The 19,905-nt window shown below is 40.7% G+C and overlaps 3 protein-coding genes across 3 annotated transcripts in view; all 3 read right to left on the reverse strand.

The window, feature by feature from the left end:
- Positions 1–6: 6 nt before the first annotated feature.
- On the reverse strand, positions 7–2,613 carry tlr8a (toll-like receptor 8a; the record flags this gene model as incomplete). The annotated part of the gene is made up of 2 exons (XM_079463807.1): positions 2,454–2,613; positions 7–2,169 (listed from the first exon to the last, which is right to left on the reverse strand). Coding segments are annotated over exons 1-2 (2,166 nt in total), but the record flags the coding sequence as incomplete, so codon positions are not given.
- Positions 2,614–3,541: 928 nt separating this feature from the next.
- On the reverse strand, positions 3,542–9,497 carry LOC306899022 (toll-like receptor 7). The gene is made up of 2 exons (XM_079464974.1): positions 9,412–9,497; positions 3,542–7,111 (listed from the first exon to the last, which is right to left on the reverse strand). The coding sequence occupies exon 2, from the start codon at positions 7,109–7,111 to the stop codon at positions 3,962–3,964; it is 3,150 nt and encodes a 1,049-aa protein (XP_079321100.1). The 5' UTR covers positions 9,412–9,497; the 3' UTR covers positions 3,542–3,961.
- A 1,562-nt stretch (positions 9,498–11,059) lies between these two features.
- The window catches only part of LOC306898707 (FERM and PDZ domain-containing protein 4-like), a gene marked incomplete at its 5' end in the record, with an annotated part of 31,465 nt that continues 22,619 nt past the window's right edge, over positions 11,060–19,905 (reverse strand). Inside the window, 8 exons of the mRNA XM_079464451.1 lie at positions 11,060–11,123; positions 12,000–12,959; positions 13,483–14,445; positions 15,520–15,646; positions 17,125–17,307; positions 18,496–18,585; positions 18,770–18,896; positions 18,987–19,123. Coding sequence (XP_079320577.1) covers positions 11,119–11,123; positions 12,000–12,959; positions 13,483–14,445; positions 15,520–15,646; positions 17,125–17,307; positions 18,496–18,585; positions 18,770–18,896; positions 18,987–19,123 — 2,592 coding nt within the window. The 3' untranslated portion in view covers positions 11,060–11,118. The remainder of the gene's footprint in view (positions 11,124–11,999; positions 12,960–13,482; positions 14,446–15,519; positions 15,647–17,124; positions 17,308–18,495; positions 18,586–18,769; positions 18,897–18,986; positions 19,124–19,905) is intronic.

Raw genomic sequence — 19,905 nt, forward strand, 5'->3', positions numbered from 1 at the left:
AAGAAACCCACCGGGGAGCTTGGAGATCCTGTTGTGCTGAAGATCAAGAAACACCAGCGAGGGAACGTCTTGCGACAGATTGCTGGATATGAAATTGACATTATTGCTGTCTAAAATGAGTTCGCGGAGATGTGTGAAATCTCTTAACATTGACCACTGAATGCGTGTCAGGTGATTGTGACTCAGTCTCAGTTTCTGAATGCTCTTGGGAAGATACATGTAAACTCGATTGGGCATGTTTCCGATGTTGTTGTGCGATATGTCCAGATAGGTCAGGTTGGTCAGTTTGTTGAAAATCCGGTCGTAGGTTTTGTCTCTCTTCATCCATAACTTGCCCAGACTGTTGCGCTGGAACTGAAGCTCCTGGAGAGACCGACTGGACATGGTTTTGGTGGTGAGCGTGTCGATGCTGTTAAAGCTCATGTTGAGAACTTTTAAAGAAGGGAGACGCTCGAGGAAGTTCAGATTGTGCGTTATGCCTTTCACGGTGAAATAATGTGGGTTGTAACTGAGGTCCAGCACTTCCAGATCCTGTAACTCTGTAAAGGCGTGGTCGTATGCCAAGTCGATTTTATTGAAGGACAGATCCAGATATTTGATGCCCGGAAGCGAAGTGAATTCAGATCCGTTAGGGGCGGCAGCAAAACCGTTTCTGGAGAGATTGAGGCAAGAAATGTTCCCGTATGTCTCGAACAGTTGAGGAGAGATGAAGAAGAGATTATTGCGACTCAGATCCAGCACGCGTCCGGCGGCGAAGCACTCTGGTTTCACCAGGCTGTTGGAGACCTCATATGCATGATCCTTTGGGTGGCTGTAGGCTTCTGCCAACGAGGGCGTCTCGAATGAAGATCCCACATCTGGAGCGTGCGAATCTAGTCCTTCTCGGTTTGGGGGTCGACTCTGCACCGTCGGGTGAAGTCTATTTTCCGAAAGATACAGCAGCTTCAAATGTTGCAAGTGTAAAAATGTTTTTGAGTCTGCGTGAACGATAAAATTTGTTCCAACATCCAACACTGAGAGATTTTTAAGAGCCGTCAGAGAGCTGAAGGTCTCTGCTCTGATTTCTTGAAACACCAAACCCTGGATGTGTAGGATCTCCAGCGAGGTCAGGTTGGAGAAACTGGATGACAGCGTGATGCTTTCAGGATAACTCTTCAGAGCGTAATTAAACGAAAGATCCAGTTCCCTCAACAGCGGTAAATTACTCAAGAAAGTGTGGTTGGCAGTAACAGCCATTGACAAAAAGTTATAAGAGAGGTAAAGCTCCTCAAGCTTTGAAAGCTTTGTAAACCAATTGGGATCGAGTGAATCGATCGAATTTCCTGCGAGATGAAGTAATTGGAGTTCTACCAGGTTAAAGAAAGCTCGCGGATGGATTTCAATGGATATATTAACGCAGGGAACACATGGATATGGGGCGTTATTGCATCTGGGACAGTTGCCTTGGATTTTAAGAGAGGTCAGGTTGTCAAGGCCTTGGAAATCATGCTCGCCAATGTATGCGATTTGGTTGGAAGCCAGCTCCAGCGATCTTAAAGACACAGGCAGTCCTGTAGGGACGTGACTCAAGTTATTGAACGATAAAGAGAGATATCTCAAGCCTGTGAGGGACGAGAAACTTCCATTCTCAATATAGTAATCTCTCAAACATGGATTCCAATAGTAACAGTTTCTAGAAAGATAAAGATGCGTCAGGGTTTTCATGCGTGAGAACGCCGTGGTGTTTATCCGAGTGATTTTATTCTCCACCAGCCGGAGTTCTTGCAGGTTTTCGGGAAGCTTTTCAGGGATGCGCTCCAGAGCCATGCCGTCCATCTCTAATATTTTTAAGTTGGTCAAATTGGAAAAGAGTCCGGCAGGAATGGTGACCTTCTGGTTCTTGTTGATAAAGTTGAGATTGAGATAGGTCAGATTTTTCATGTCTTGTGAAGTTAAGTTCTGGATCCTGTTCTCGGACAGGTCCAGGCTTGTGGTGTTTGCTGTTATATTGGGCATCTTGGTCAGTTGACGCCCTCGGCAGTAGAACACAACCGTCATGGCTGTTAAGTTTTCATGGATGTCACAGGGCGACGTCTTCATGGTCCTCATGCTCATCTGACACAGAAGAAACTTCATCTCGAACGCCGCAATCAGCCAGACGATGAATTTGAACCACAGGAAAGCAGAGACCTGGAGAAACGACAACAACAACAAAAACATTCAGTCATTCCCTTAGACATAATACTAAATGACAAAATTCTACAAAGTAAACTGAGCTTTTAAAAGTACACATAATATACAAATATTAGAAATATTATAATACTGATACTCACACAATACACACAGCATGTGCGAGACTAAAAACCACAAATTCCTCACTTAAAAGATTTTACTTTTGACATTGAAAAGGAATTAGATGAAAGCTTTCCTCTTTCTAATGTCTATATAATTGTTTAAATAAAAAGTTCTCATACCATGGTAGCGGTGTCTATTTATAGTCCTGTGAAAGCGATGCAGCGTTGAGACTCAAAATAAGCGGCGTGCTTCAATGTACACACGCCTGCATCTGAGAAAAGGGAAGTTTTGTTGTAACTGGCAGAGACTTTAATCACTCACTGACCTCTGAATGTGACTGGCACCTGGCACTGCACATATGACTTTAAACTCTTCCCTTTCTCTTTGCTGTTGAGAACAATAACATTTGTTTAATAAAGTACATGTTTGTATTATCTTGTTATATCTCAATGGTTGGTGGCTCAGTGAAATGACCACAGGATTTTTTAGCACATGAGGAACTTCTGTCTTCTGTTCCTCATTTACAACAGCAACGACGACAAATAGCACGCATGTCAGTCGCATTTAAAAAAATCAAACCTTCGTATAGTCATCATGATTCGAATTGCAGAATATACTGTGGACAGCGAGCACATTTTCTGCATTTAAAACATACTATTGTATACGGTTTACTTATGTTCACAGTTAAGTGTGCGGTGCACAACAACAACAACACACACAGAATTTTGTATCCCATGATGCAGTTCAACTGAATTTCCATTGATTTGAAAGACACCTATAACAGTGTTGACATTGTTTGATTTAACAGCTGAAAGTGAACACACTGTCAAATTTATGCCTGCACGTCTGCTGTCTGACCTCTAAAACCCAGCCATGCACCAACACTAAAAATACTAGAGTCAGAAAACAACATACATCATCCCACATAAGAAATACTGTGATTTACTATGATATTTACTATAAAAAACAGTAGTGAAATTTATAGACAAATGTAGATAAATATTAAAGTATATTGCGGTATATAGTTAATACTACAGTACACTATCTTAGACTATTTACAGTTCACTATAGTAAAATACTACAGTAAAGTTCTTTATAACGTTGGATATAAAAATGTGCGCTTTACTTACTTGGTAATTTACATAAATAATTCATAAATGTGCATTAAACGTATAAAGTATAGTAAGTAAAAATGCCGTCTCAAGCACTTTTAACTAACACATATATCATGTCTCACCGCTCAAAAGCATCCACACCACCCATGAAAGAAAGTTCATTGTTAATCTTTTATTTAATATAGATTTATATTACAATAGGGAGTCTTATAACATTGTCATGATTACAAGATTAAATGTGCTTTTTTGTTTATTTAAAGGGACAGTTCAGCCATCATTTATTCATCCTGAAGTCAAACCTGTATGAGTTTCATTCTTTTGCAGGACACAAGAGAAAATATTTTGCTGACAATATTGAACTCCGTTAACATATCTTTGTGTTTCACTTCTGTGTAAAGGGCCAAATGACTTGAGAAAGAGTCACACTCAGGTTTACAACAACACGAGAGAGAAGAATTGAGTGAATTTTGTATTTTTGGGTGGGCCATCTATTAAAAAAGGACATGTGATTTGTTTACAGAAAGAAGAACTTCAAATATAGAAAGAACCAGAAGCTTTTAAGTGTTACGGCATCACAGAGATTCCTGGAAGAGTTTGTTATACTGCTGACGGTCAGAAGACATCACACTTCTGAGACTGAACCAGAAATACGTCTGTGCTTGTGGATTCTTCGGCCACTCGAGGACTGATTTCTTATACAGTCTCTTTCTCAGTCTCAGGTACTTTGACTGACATGGCATCTTCTCCAAGAAAATCAGGACGATGACATCGTTCTTCTCATCCATAAGTCGCTGATGGGCCAAATAAAACGCCGTCCTGAAGTTCCCCCCCTTCATGTAACGTCCGGTCAGAATGAACACGGTGAGTTTACTCGTCTGGATGCTCTGGGATAGATTCTCGATGAGCGGGCATCCAGGCATCCAGTCTCTTTCCTCCAAACAGAGATGCATGGGCGGCTCGCCCCTGTCCTCCAGCTGAACGCGGAGCTCCTGCGTCACCCACTCGTGAACCGCCGTGTCCGTCGTGTCGTAGGCCACGAAAGCATCGTACATGGTGTTGCTGGAGGGGAGCCGCTTGTACCCCTTGAGTTTGGCCACACAGAAGTGATAAATGTACCAAACGTCCCAGAGGAAGAGATGACTTGATATGGTGAGGGTGAGGATGCTTAGAATCACAGATGTCAGTAAAATAAAGAGAATGATTGACAGCGAATTGTGTTGACAGGCTTGAAGGTTCAAAAAAATGACACTCTGACCTCGCTGGGCGCTCGGGGAGGCACAGTTGACATCAGTGGCCAGATGTGGAATATTAACAGACGTGCGGTTGATCCATCGGACGAACCATGTGGCATTGCAGGAGCAAACAAACCTGTTGTTGTTCAAGTAAAGGGTCTCCAGGCTGTCTATGACGTTTTCCGGAAAGCTTGACTGATCGATGAACTTGATGCGGTTATAGCTTAAATCCAGTTTCTTAAGGCTAAAAGCATCCTTGAGAAAATCAGGAGGCAGTTGAACAATATTATTCTTGCACAGTATGAGAACTTCAATGGATTTTGTATAGTTAGACAGACACGGAACGCTAGTCAAGTGATTATCACTGAGATCCAAGCGCTTAAGGTTTGGAAGGTACACAAGGCCTTTCCATTTAAATGAATTTATTCTGTTGCTAGCGACGTAGAAATCTGTCAGCGTCTCCGGGAGGCCTTGGAAAACTTCCTCCGGGATGAAGTTCAGGTTGTTGCGTGAAATATCAAGCACCTTTAAGACTAAAAGTTTCTTGAAGTAGTTGACAAACCGTGTGTCTCCGTCCCTCCACAACATGTCCAGGCGATTCCCTTTAAACTCTAGACTTTCCAGTGTGAAGCTTTCCATTTCTGTGTTTGTAGACGTGGATATCAGGTTGTCGTTCATGATCAGTTTACTCAGTTTGCCCAGGTTCTTTGTAAAGTTCAGCATGTGAGTCAAACCCTCGGCCACGAAGAAGTGACTGTTACGACTGATGTCCAGAACCACAAGATTGGTGAGTTCCTGAAACGCTGAAGAGAACATCAAGTCCAGACGATTGTCAGAGAAGTCCAGATATTGCAGGTTCTTCAACTGAATGAACTCTGAGCCGTTCAGACTCTGACTCATGGCATTACCCGATAAATTCAAACACTTAAGCTCACCGAGATTCAGAAATCTAGGATGGAGAAAAAAGATGTTATTCCTACTGATATCCAACGTTTTTCCAAATCGACTGCATTCGCTATCAAAAGGACTGGAAGTCCTGAGTTCCTTGTCTTTGTATTTGCAGCTGCGTGCAAACTCATCATAAAGAAAATAGTGCATGTCCTTCACGTCTCCGTTGTGGTACTGAGCACCTTGAGACATCGGGGAACTAAACCGGTTCTCTCTGAAGTTGTTGGAACCTGTAAATTCCCCTTCTGAAGGTAAAGAGATTTTGTTGTCTGATAAGTTGATGATTTTGAAGTTCTTCAGGTTCTTGAGGATGCTGAGATGTGCTATCTTTATAAAGTTTGTGCCGAGATCGACGAACTCCAGGTTCTTTAAACTGCTCAACGGTTGAATGTCTTGAAGCGTGAGCTCTTGAAACACATAACCTTTAATTCTCAGAACGCGCAGAGATTGGAGATGATCAAATGATGCTGAAAGGTTAAGAGATGCTGGATAAATCTGCAGCGCAAAGTTAAAGGAGAGGTCCAACTCTTCAAGCTTCGGCAATAGTGCAGGGAATGAGGTGTGGGTTATCTCTTTAGCCAAAAAATTACTGGAGAGGTCCAGAACAAGGAGGTTTGTTAGATTCTGGAACCACTCTGAACGTATGCTGGTCAGAGAGTTACTGTGAAGACGAAGAGTTTTCAGGTTCATTAAGGTTTTGAAGGAGTTTATATGTATCTGGAGTGGAGCATTGTCCGGGCACGGAGCGCACGGGAACGGAGCGTTATAACAGCGAGGGCAATTCCCACTTAAATCCAGTATCTCCAGCTCGGTCAGGTTGTGGAAATCCTTTTCTGTGATTTTCTGAATGTTATTATTGTACAAGTACAACTCTTTAAGGCTGGAGGGCAGCTTGTGGGGCATGTAGGACAGATTGTTAGACTTCAGAGAAAGCAGCGTCATTCTGTCTAGATATAAAAACACATCCTCTTGTATGTAATACGACATGTTGCATGGGTTCCTGAAGTAACAGTTCTGTCCGAGGTAAAGTTTCTCTATATTCCTCAGTTCTGTTAGATTCTCTTTAACGATTGAAGAAATGCTATTGACCTCCAGACTCAGAAGCACAAGGTTTGGCGGAAGACCTTTAGGAATGGCAGACAGCTGGTTGCCATCCAGATAAAGGGATCTCAGATTCTTAAGCTTCGAGAAGGTCCCGTTGTCAATGATCACGCTGTGGGTGCAGACGCGGTCTTTGGGTCCCACCTTGATGGGTACGCAGTTGCAGCGCAGGTCGATTTCGGTAATGTTTAGCAGGTTGTGGAAAGAGTCGTTCGTGACGTGCGGTATGTGGTTAATGGTCAGGGTCAGATTGGTGGTGTTCGTGGGGATTCCCGACGGTACTTCGGTGAGACCACGTTCAGTGCAGTCCACGAGCACCTCTGTCTCATTATCATCCATAGACACATCGCACTTCAGGCTTTTGGGGTACCACTGAGATCCATTCAGCTCCAGCGAGCAGATGAATATCAGAGCAGCGATGATCATAAAGGTCTTCATCATCTGAAAGAGAACAAAAAATCTTCTCAGGGAGAGACCTCAAGTAACTGCTAAAAAAAACGAGAACGTTTATGAATTTTTCACAAATTATTACATGAAAATAATTAACTAACACTATGCTATATAATAAAATGAAATAAAACTTAACTAAAAAACATTATTAAATAATAAAAAATTTGTAAAAATATAATATAATAACAATTCACATATAATTATAAAAAAACGTATTTACCATATTAATAAAACAAAGAAAACTACTCTGTTTTTTAATTAGTTTAAAGAATTTCTCTGGATTCACACATTCTTGGGAACATTTGGGATCATGTAAGTACACAACTGCATGAAATATATCACAATGTGCAAGTGACTTTTGGATATTTCATAACAAAACTATTCCATATTGTGGCTTTAATTTGAACTTCGTGTTTTAAATACAATTTCAAATGTTTAATACATGATTCATAAATACGTAGATACATCTCAGCCCTTGTACAATTTACAAATAGTAGTATAAATAATTGTTTATTTATCAATGGTACTCTGGCGTGTAACGGGCAGCTGAAACACAGAGTGAGAGCAGACAGACGGTCGTGAGTCTCTCTCTCTGTCTTTATCTCTCTCTTAATAAATGCCCCGTAAGAGTCACTAACAAATAATAACTAAATACGTGTTTGTATTATTAATACTACATTAGAATTGAAAGACAAGGTGTAAAGATAATAATTCACATCTCTACTATTAATGTAAGTGTTGATTCATATGACTTTCTATGGCGTTCATAAGGTGGTACGTGATCTGAAAAGTTTGCGAACCACTACTACACATCATTATGATAATATAGAGAATGATGTGCCTCTTATCTTATAGCAACAGTTTTGGGCTCTTTTCTGCTCCAACATGGCAATGGCTTTGTGCACAAATCAGCATTAAAAAAGAAAGTATTGATTCAGTGTAATGTGGAAAAACTTAACCGGACTGCATTACGCCCAGACCTGACCACTCATCACCCAAATCCATCAATGGAAACTACATTTATAGATGTACAAAACAATACTATACTAGCCTTGATTGGAATGAATGAAACAGACAGACATGTTTATTTAAAGTGGTGGTCCCAATATGTGTGAAATTTGACTAATATACATTATAATATAAACTATATGGACAAATTAGTAAATGAAAATGATCATGTGTGTGACTGTAGGCTGTATTCTCTCCACAAGCAGATAAAAAGGATTATGTGCCGTTGTACATTGTATGCAGGAAAAAAAACCCAAACTCATTTGGGTTGTTAAGATTTTAATTGTTTTGTTTGAGTAATTTTAATAGATTCAAATGAAATAAATTCAATTCAATTGTATTATGTTGAATATTAACTTTACTTATTTATTTTGTGTTGAGACTATATAAATAATTGTTGTAGATATAACCACCTTGGCAGCTGATCTGTAGTTCCCAGCATGCTTTGCATCTGACTGCATTAGGAGACTAATTTTTCTGATTATCCGTCATTTTAAGACTTTGTGTTTGTATTGGTTTATCTTTGAGATTTTAGGGGAGTTTTGGTATTCTTTTTAAGTTTGTCACCAGTCTCTTCTCACTTGATAATCATGTTGAAAAAATGATATATTTCAATATAAAAGTAAGTGAACCCATGACGATTGAGATAGACACATTGTTCAATGTACACGTTTTTTATTTGTTTACTTTGAGTAATATTTACTTAATGTCGTAACAAATACTACATTTATTTAATAAGTAGAATTCACTTTATTCTGGTTATTTAGCCGCACTTGAATTATACTAAACATCTTCTCCACAAATATTGTTTAAGTACATTCTACAAGTTATTTTTCCGGTGCATTATTAATGTACAGCGTTTCTTGTTTCAGGTCAAGTTGGAGAAAAGCGTTTAAAAGATAACATTTCAGTTAAACTGCTTATATGTTTATGGTTACACAGCATTAAATGTCACAAAGATCTTAAGGAAATTCCCTCGAGCATTGTTACCACCACAGAACACAAGAAGAGCACACAATGAGTTCATACACCGATCGCACACATTCACATCTGCACGTGTCAAGTGCGTTTCTGATCCACAGATTATGTCATGTTTCATCTATCCATAAATACAGCTGAACGCACATAACCCTAATATATCCACAAATAAACATGCCATTTTTGCAAACAAATATTCTACCAAATACATAAACATTTCTCTGACTTGTCTACATTCATCTCTTGGCATCAGTCAAGTTCTTCCACCTCACAAACTTTTAACAGAAATACATACGATAACTCACCGTCTCTCTTTGACTTTCAGGAGACGTCTGGGAGGAATTTCATGTAGAAATGCTGCAATTCAGATCTTTTGCTTCATGAAGATCTCTGCAGCACAGGTGCAATTGGCCAATAATAGTAAAATGACAAACAAAAGTGAGAATGAATATATTTAGACAACACAACTTCCTCTTTATCTCAAAAACAGTACAAACCCGTCACATTTACCCCTGAATCTCAGGATTCACCCGATGATGATGTGAACAACAAATATCACTGAAGTGTGACGAGAAACACCACAGACACTTTCACCTGTGATCTCCTGAGACACTGATGGTTTTCTACAGTTTTACTTTGGTTTCTCTATAAACAAAAGTGATATGAAATAATCAAAACATTATAATCTAAAGACATTTCACACATTCGCAGTTTTCCCGAAACCACTTACTGAAATGTGTTAATGTCTTCTAATGAAAGAAAGACAGCACAAGTTTTCTGTAACCAAGTGGAGATCTTTAATGGTGTGATAACTGAAATAAAACACATGACAGTTATAATCGTGAAATGTCACCGTAGACGCTAAATAAGAAGAAGAATTACTCATGAGAAGAAATAGGAAAGATTATGAAGTTCAGCGAGTTTTGTCATCCTGCTAAACTAAATAAAACACATGGGAGAAAAGAAGTGATGCGTCCGCGATGTCATTTACTGTATACACGTCTATATATATATATATATATATATCTTCCTTTAAAAATTCTACGCATTGAAGAATTCTTTTACATATATTGTAGAACTCCATTATACATATTGCACAAAATATACACAAACCACACGTCATCATACGGGCCTCGTACCTTGATTTCCATCATACAGTATATGTGTCGTCATATGGCTTTGCTATGGCTAAATGGAAGCTGTACGATGACCATTCCTAACATCAAAAACTGCATTACTGCATGGCAATGTGATGCATTCAATGCACTTGAGCGTTAGTCATCAAAATAACCTGTAAGGTAAGAAATCGGCGTCTAACTGCTGCAGCTTCACTCCAAACCTTCAGCTTGAAAAATAAAAAGCTCTGCACATGCAGTCTGGAGGGAAATGTGGCTGAAATAGAGAATTTCTCAAAGCAGAATGGAAGTGTGTTTTCTGTGCTAGATTCATTTATGCAGGTCAATGTGAAATAAACAACACGTGATGATATTTACGTTCGTAATGCCCAATCCTGGTGTTACTGTGTGCAAATTCATCACTGCATTATTCTAACATCAACAAAACTGCGAAACACCTCTTTCTTGTTGAGGTGATGTCACAGATCACCTCGCTCCATCCGGTACACAACAAACGCTTACGAGGAACCAATTCCACAATGATGAAATGAAGTTGGGTCCTGGGTTGTGGATTATTGAAGCGATGTGAATGAAATGGCTTTTGAATCTTCTGCATTCAGGTTCGGTCGATGGGATGGATTTTGACCGTCTGCTCACTGTAGTCGCCATTAAAAAGTGTCAATGCTCCCTGAGCCAATAGTGTTCCTATTAAAACTCCATTTCTGCCTCCCTGAGGCTACCAGAGCGGGGTCATTTGAGGCCGAGTGCAAATATAAACGGGGAAGATTCGGACCTCCCATCGCCTCTGGTTTGGCACATGTGAATCTGTGCTATGGATGAATATGGACACATCGTGAGAGAAGACCAGTCTTGGGTTTTGTCTTCGTCATCAGCGTGCTACACTGTGGTGGAAAAGAGAGATAGAGAAAGACGGTTAGAGGGTCCGGACGATTTATGATAACACGATAATGAAAGTGTGTGATGAGCCTGCAGAAACTCTTTACAACGGACTTAAGTTAATACAGCTGGAGAGTTGAATTACTGTAGGTTGTAATACTTTTACATTTACATTTAAAAGTGAAACGTCATCTCAAGTTTGATTGAGTCGTGTGTACAGCATTATGACAAATACGAACCAAATTGACTTCCTTTTACAAGCTAGCAAGTTAATACAACAAGTGCTTTTGTGAATCAAATCTTTTAAGAACGCCTCGGCCCATTTGAACCCCGGCTGAGTCAGATATGCACAATTTAACCCAAATTCTGTCATCATTACGTCAACATCATGTGTTTTTTATCTGTCTGAAGCACAACTGAAGATATTTTGAGAAATGTCTCAGTGGTGTTCATACAAAGGAAGTCAATGGGGTTCAGTGTTCAGTATTCTTCAAAATATCTTCTTTTGTGTTCTGAAGAAGAAATTCACACAGGTTTGACATTAGGATCATTTCTGACGGGACTTTCACCTTAAATTAACCGAACGGTTAGATCTGTCCATACAGGCACGGAAAAAACTTCTGTATTCATCTTTTCTGTATGTAATGTGCTAATTTCAATCCAGTGTCTGCGGAATTTCAACTAAATCAAACCTCAGGAATGAAAGATGTAAAAAGAAATCCGGCTTGATTCAAACTTACCAAAACTTGGTAAGTTTTGGATTTGAATTATAAGACTTTTCTCAAACAAATTTGGACAAACAGTCGACGTTCCTTTTATCATCCATGTCCTATCAAGATGTTCTTTTGTCAATATTTTGTTGAAACGCAGGCCTGTAATACCTGTGGTCTCTTTGATCTTGGGCATCCGCTGACACCCGTCTCTGGCGGCTCCAGCGGTTGACTCCGCAGCGGCCGTTCCGTGCTGCTTCCGCAAAAAAGCAGAATCCGCGCTCTGGTTCTGATATCCGGCAGGTTTGGCGGAGGACTCGGCATGCGCGTGCACATTCTCAGTCGTGCACAGAGGAGAATCCATCGGCGTCCCGGAGTTACTGCTGCCTGTACAACAGCCGGCGTCGATGGACGAGCCCTGTGAGCTCTGAAGAGAATGAGCGCCCTCGCTCTGGAGAGACGACATCCGTTTGGGCAGCGAATGTTCCGCCTGAACCGCTCTGATTTGATGGGCTCGCAGCTCTTTAGCGGGAGAACCCCTCAGCGTGGAACCGTCCAACTCACCTCTCTTGACCTTTTGAGTGACCCTGCCTGACGTGCCGGTGTCACAGGCCACCTCCGAGTAAACGTGCCCATCTGTTTTAGCCATGTGTGACCTCCTCTCGAGGTCGAAGGGACTCGATCGATGGGAATCTCTCACGGTGAAGTCGTTGTACCTCCTGATATCTTCCCGGTGCGTTTCGGCGATCTGGCGCACTTCGGGATCTCCTCCGCTTCTCTGCTCGACGTCACGCTCTTCACTTTTCATTCCCATCATCACGTCCATGTGCATCTTGTTGAAGTATTCGGTCAGAGATTTGGTTTCCATGGTTTCCGGCTCCATCTCGAAGTGTTCGGAGCGGAGGTTTCGAGGTTGAGCGGACTGAGAGTCGCAGGGGGTCAAACGAAACTCTGTCTCCTCAGCGGCAAGCGTTTGGTAACCGCCGGCTGTGGCTACAAACATTTTCAAAGTGTTTTCGGAAAGTTTGTGAGCTGCTGCCAGCTCCGAGCCCTCCGTCATTTCAGAGGAATTTGTCTCATTCCCAGAATCCGACGAGGACTCGGGGCTAAAGGAGCGAGATATTTCTACACCTGCGTGAAGACACAAACATTTAGTAAAGCAGACATACGCCTCACCGTACCAATACTTTAAAATAGTTTATTTGTACAAAATGTTGACGGCTATGAAATGAAACAAAGAAATACCATTAACAATGAAATCAATGAACAATGACCAAAAATGCACAAATCCACTCGAGATCTGGCACTTTCCATGAAGGAAGTACAAATAGAATACAATTAAACTTCAGGAGGTGTTTAAACTCTAGAAAACATTGACCATCAATCGGTTTTGTTTTACAGTTGTCTTCACTTGACTTCTTTAGGTTTATGGTGATAATTTTTTACACTAAAAAAAGTAATGGGACACAAATTTGTACACCGTTCATGAAAAGCGCCATTTACATAATAAATAAAACAAATGCACACACACACACACAAAAGAAACACAGGACACATGGGACCTGCACTGAACCGAATGGAACAACAAAATGAGAAAAGAACGTCTGGATGATCCTGCAATGTCAACGAATAAACGTTACGATAGTGTAAGAACCTGAAGAATTGTCCTGTTGTGGGCGCGATTGATCTTCAGAGGCAGCGAGAGCCTCCAGCGCCTGCAGCGTGGAAACCACAGCATCGTTGAACACTTGCTCAGTTCCTGCCGACACCTGCGTCGGCACAGAATCAATCAGCGACACGGGGATGTCGTCTGTCGTCGTTCGCCGTCCTCGAGACCCCTGGTGGTCGTCCTCATCTGAGCTGTCCCTGAACCCCGGCGGCGGGGCGGCGATCGCCAAGTTCAGCGTCTGCAAAAGATCGTCGTTCTCCTCCTCGTCGTCACCCTCCGGCGGCGGCGGGAGCGACGTCAGGTCGATGATGTCATCGCTGGATTCGGAGAGAGACAGGAGAGAGTTGGCTTTCTCGCCCATCATCATCATCATCATCAGGTCCTCCTCGCAGCTGATGTCATCATCATCCTCGGCGTCGTCGGTGGTCTCCGCGTAGCAGATGTCGTGCAGCAGTGGCTCCTCGATGCCCTCCGTCATACCGAAGATTTTAGCGTCGCCGTAGACCATGTGTGCGCCATACTGAAAGCCGTCGACCTCCATCGATGCGTCCAGGGGCCTGTAGTCCCTCTGCTGAGCGTACAGGTATCTGTGCTCCTCTAGAACCTCCGGGATGTCCTCCATCAGTCTCTGGTATCCCAGGTTCTGAGGGTTCACGATTTCCAGCGGAGGATCGCCGAATATGAAGGACACTTTGGCGCTCCTGGGTGAGTCTTGAGGTTTGCTCTTTGGGACAATGAAGTACGGTTGAGAGCAAGCATGACCTCGGTTCAGTCTGTCGGATTTGTCGTCTACGTGCGTGCGATGCTCTGACTGTGTTTCTGTGGGGATGACATCACACTCCTGTCGGCCACACGTGATGTAATCCGGGTGCGGCTCGTGGCATGCGTCGCAGGGGCTGTAGTTCCAGTCGATTGTCTGGTAGTTGTGTTTGGCCCTCGAGTCGTGTCCTGAAACAAACAGGAGCAGGAGTGTTCATATAAAATCACAAAGAACAATCAAAACTGAGGCTGAACGTGTGGAATGTTTGATCTTAAAAACACCTGAAATGATAAAAAGAAACAATACTGTATGTGTTCAAGATCATTTTAAATATTTTATGATATGACATCCTTTTCATCCCATTGGTTGAATTTTATTCATGTGCATTCAGTTAAATTGAACCATAAATGTTTTTGGAAAGGAATCTGTTTAAATGAATTTAAAAACATTGCAACACGATAGTATGGTGATATGGTGAAGTCAGTATATAGTGTATTGTGATCGGAGTGTATAGATGTTCACATATGGCATGTTTGGTTCAAATAAAACAAACTCTGGTGTGACTGTTCAGTTATTGCGTTAGGGATGTGGCGGTGATTAAAATTCGGGTACAGCAATTGCTAAAATGAATGGTGGGTTCAATATATTTCTTAATAAAAATAAACAAAACTACGAAATAAAATCGAAGCACACACTACACAAAAACGAATTTTTTAACGAATATAAAAAACCTTATCGTAAATAAGTTGCCAAAATTAACAAAACAAGTGATTAAGGGACACACCTTGCAAAAAACGAATAAGAAAGGGAAAACGAAATGAAAAATGTTTGTGTTAAATAAATGAATAAGAAAGGAACAACGTATGTTAATAGCAAAGCTTATTATAGCTACTTAAAAAGAAAAAGAGAAAATTAAAACCGGCTCTTGATGACGGCTGTCGTGTTTTTGAAGAAATAAATTGGATGACTAACTTGTACGACTAGTCTACGCAGTTTATGCAACCAGCCAAAGGCGGCCTCCAGTAAAGATGGTCGGCTTTCAATTTAATTCTAGTGCGGTTCGATTGAAATAAGCAGCGTCACGCAGCATCGCGTTTGGTTAGGGCACGGTTTTCGATATCTTTAAGTTTGCTGTTACATTACTTGTGGAGACACTAGGCAAACCAGGATTAAATTGTATTTTGTCCTTTTTGGTCCGGACCAAAATAACCAAACTCTAAATGTGAACACATCCCAAGTGTGATGTGAGAGGGGTCACTCACCTGCGGTGTTACTGTTGTTGGCCATGTTGAAGATGGACCTGCGCGAATCCACCAGCAGTCTGTAATATCCAGCAGTCAAACACGCCAGATTCATCGCATCACTGCACTCCATTATCAGTGTGATGGGCTGAAAAAACATCGACGCCAAGACACAAAAAAACTCTGTTATACTGCTCGTGAAAGTTGTTGTTTTATAACAGCTTAAACTTACCTTCAACATGATAACATCACAGTTACATATGATCCTCGCATATAGTACACTTCGGTATTTAACTTGATACATGTGTTTTTAAACCTTACTATGAAAAATATTTAAAAAATTCATAGTTTTAGTGCTAATGGAGTAATCGAGTCCCTGGGGCATTTACCAACTCAGAAAAGTTTTGGTGAGCTTTTCCCTGCATTCATGTGAGAAAACGAGCCTCTTGTGACATAGGAAGGGGTTCTTTCCCAACCCTGGGCTTCAGGACACACCTCCCCGAATGTTTGAAAAAGCTCCTCAACTAACACAACTACAAGCTGTGGAGTTGAATCAGGTCAAATCTAAAACATTCTGGGAGGTGTGTCCTGAAGACCAGCATTGGGAAACACTGCAGTACATTACTGAAGAAGGGTGGGTGCGCAGTAACTCATTAGCATTTAAAGAGACATACACTAAAACGTGTTGCTGTGAACAAATGTTACAGACATTTCATGAAGACTCGTGCCAACTTGTGGAAAAGGTTCACTGATGAGCGCTTTAAAGTAAACTATAGTATTACTCAATTTACTTTAGTACTCTAGTAGTTTTTTTACTTTTGATAGTATACTTTGGATAAACATTTTCAACGGACGCGTAGGTGCCTGACCCACAGTTAACTTCCGGTCCGGTTTGTGTCTAATAATTTAACTATTTATATTGTATTTAATTTGTTAATATTCCTTTATATTATTATTTTACCGATTTGTTGAATGAACGGTTCTTTTCATTGTTAATCTACAGGCGCTCTATTGTTTGTAAATGTGTACCGGAAGTTCAGTTGGTGTCAGAAAAAGTGTGCATGCGCTGTAACGTTTGTTTATGTTGTTAAGATGAAACCATCAATACTGTAATATTTACTCTGATAAACTGTAGTAAGTTCTATTCTGTGATATTAACTATACTTAATGCATTACAGAATACTATAGTATACATTAACTAAAGGCAGTAGTAACAATAGTATACCATAAAATACTACAATGTTCTACAGTATACCATAATAAAACTAGAATGTACTTCATTTTTTCAAGCGGGCATTTAAAGGCAGCAATCAGAACAATATTTATAAAACAATCTGAATCTGTTATGTAAACTAATTATTTTGCCATGTATTTTATTAGTTAAAATGTAGGGCGATTAGATGGCAGTACAGGTTTGTGTATATCATCCAATCAGAATTGAACTCAGAGCTGTTTCTGCTAATTTATTAATGTATTGTGTAACACGAAATTTTCAAAATAATGAATTCATGAGCATCAGATGACGACACGAAATGATGATGTTGTTGTTATGGGTCTACAGTTCACCTCTGTTGTCATATGCATTGAGTTGTATATAAATCTTGAATGGATTACATAAAAACTCACTTTGACATCTAAGACGTGAAGCTCCACCCGTACGTTTCTCTCATCCTCCGTGTACATCTCGATTCTGTTGACATGGCTGAAGTCGGCCAGCAGGGCCACCAGATTGGTTTTGGTGTTGATCACATGACTTATGCCGTATCTGGGGCCGACCAACAGCGTCACCTCTGTGTGTTTCTCTCCCTGCTGTAGATTCACAAAAACAGTCAACTGTGTGTATGTTTAAGAAAAGTCGTGCCACTCGGCGGCCATGTACTTGAATGGGGCAAGGCAGATATTCTTAAAATCGCTGGCAAAAATCAAAATTAAACAGCATATGTCCTATCAATAACTAAACCTGACATGAAATATACAATAACTTGGGTTTGATAAGCATAAATTGCGCAAAAAATCGAATTGTTTGAGTTCGCTTAATCTACTTTGCATGCGCACAGGCTGGTGAGCGCCTCACGAGAGCCCCGCCCTAGAGAATCGTCAGTCAATACTGATTGGCTCATTTCACTGGAAGGCGGGACTTCCTTCGCTAGAGCGGCCATATTGAGCGGTGCATTCCTCCCCATTCATTGTAACCGCAGTGGCGCATCTTGTTACATTTACATTTAGTCATTTAGCAGACGCTTTTATCCAAATCGACTTATAAAGAGTTCGGGGAGCAATAAGCGATATTTCATAAAAGAGCAATAATACAATAGGTGCTAATACAAAGTTACTAGTTTCAACAAAAGCCAGAACAACACCTGTTGAGAGAAGAGGGTTAGTGTATTTTTTTATTTTATAATTTTTTTGTCAACATGAATATCTTTGGTTTAAAGACTACTGTACCTGAAGCTAATATATCGATTTTCCTTCACTATTTCCATGTAAAACACATTAAAAGGACAGTTCACGCAAAAAGGAAAACTATCATAATTTATTCACACTCCTGGAAGACTTTCTTTCTTACGCAGAACACCAAAGAAGATCATTTGAAGAAAGTTGGTAACCGAACAGCACCGGCACCCAGCATCGTACGGACTCAAAACCAATGGATGGTTTTACAGTGCCAGCAGGTCATGACTGAAGGGCCCTTGAGCAAGACACCTTACCCCTGATGTGTCACTGTAAAAAAACTACTTGTAAGTCGCTTTGGATAAAAGCGTCTGCCAAATGAGTAAATGTAAATGGATGCCAGTTCCCAAAGTATCTTCTTTTGTGTTCTGCGTTAGAAAGAAAGTCACACAGCTTTGAAATGACGAGAGGTTGAGTGAATGATGGCAGAAATTTCACTTTTGGGGAAACTATCACTTTAAATTACGCTCGAGTATGAAACAGAATCAAGCACATGAGAGTACGGGAGATGATTGACAGCTGTGTAAATGAAGAGTGGACACTTACGACTAGTATTGATTTAAAGACTCGTCCTCCGTACAGTCTGAGTTCACTCAGATATTTCAGGTAATGGACTTTGGCTTGTAGCGCCGTCAGCTTCAACAGAACACAAAGCACACAAGAGCATAAGAACACAATAATTCCCCAATAAGACATGATTTTATCGAGCATCATTCTGAGACACAACAAGCACTGCAGAAAACACTTGCGATTCTGTGTAGTGAGAAGTGGGTTAGTCCTTAACTCAAATATAAATGTGTTTCCAGCGGTGATTTCTCACCTTCTTCCCAGGAGGCACCAGGTTCTGGTTTGTCTTCAGAATGTGTGTGAGGGCTTTTCTGATGTTCTTCTCTTTCATGCTGGACAGAACCGCCGGAGGCAGAAACTGGGCCAGACCCCATTCCTTTCTATAATCACACACAATGTGTTCAGATCTTCCTCGTGCGTTCAACAGAAGAAAGAACAACAACAGGAACATCTTTATAGCGCACACTCACTCGATGTATTTCAGAGAGACTTTCTGTGTCTGTTTGGTGCTGAGGGTGAGGATGTACATCTGAAGAGCGGCCAGACGAAGAGCCGTGTCGTATTTGAGCTCAGAGCCGTAACGTTCCTGCACCACGTCCTTACAGCTCTGCACATGCGAGGACGAACAATACCACTATTATTTACAGACGTCATTACCTTTTTCTTTTTAAACATTGACATTATTTCATGTAGGAGACTGAAATATAAGGTTTATAATCATTTATGAACTTTCAAACTGAATGGAACAGATTTGAACTGAACAGATTTTGGGTAACACTTTACTTAAAGCGTATATGTATAATGCATATAAAAGTAGTTTTAATGTATTACAACACACATTATGAACAATTATAATGTATAATACTCTTTTTTTAGGTGTGCATTAAAACCCTTTAACGCATGGCTAGCTGTGGATTACCCCTTACATAACACGTTACATTATATAATTCATGTTAAGGCCTTAAAGGGTGATTTGAAACCGTTGCTTTGATGGGTTCAGTATAGATAGACACGTGTCCTGTCTGGTGTACAAAGGCTAAAGGCTGCGTCAGTGAATCTCTGTCAGACAGCACAGCGTCAGTATGAAGTTCTCTTTCGTGCTTGAATGAACAGAAACACACACGATTATGTCAAAAAGCCCATTTTGTCTAGCATTTTCGTAAACACAGATCACAACGTGTTAAATAAAATCCTAAATGATTGCAAAGAGTTGTGGGAAAGGGTGTCAGATCTATGTAGAACGGCAGCTCTTAAAGGGGCGGCGCTCTTAAACCTGCTGCTGTGACTCCTGTCATTAATGTTAATTAAAGAACAAAAGAAAAGAGGATTCAATGTGTTCTGTAGCTTTAATTCTGTATTTTATTTCGAATTTAGCATTAAAGTTCCTGT

This window comes from Barbatula barbatula (assembly GCF_947034865.1).
Source record: "Barbatula barbatula genome assembly, chromosome: 9".
Classification (NCBI taxonomy): Eukaryota; Metazoa; Chordata; class Actinopteri; order Cypriniformes; family Nemacheilidae; genus Barbatula; species Barbatula barbatula.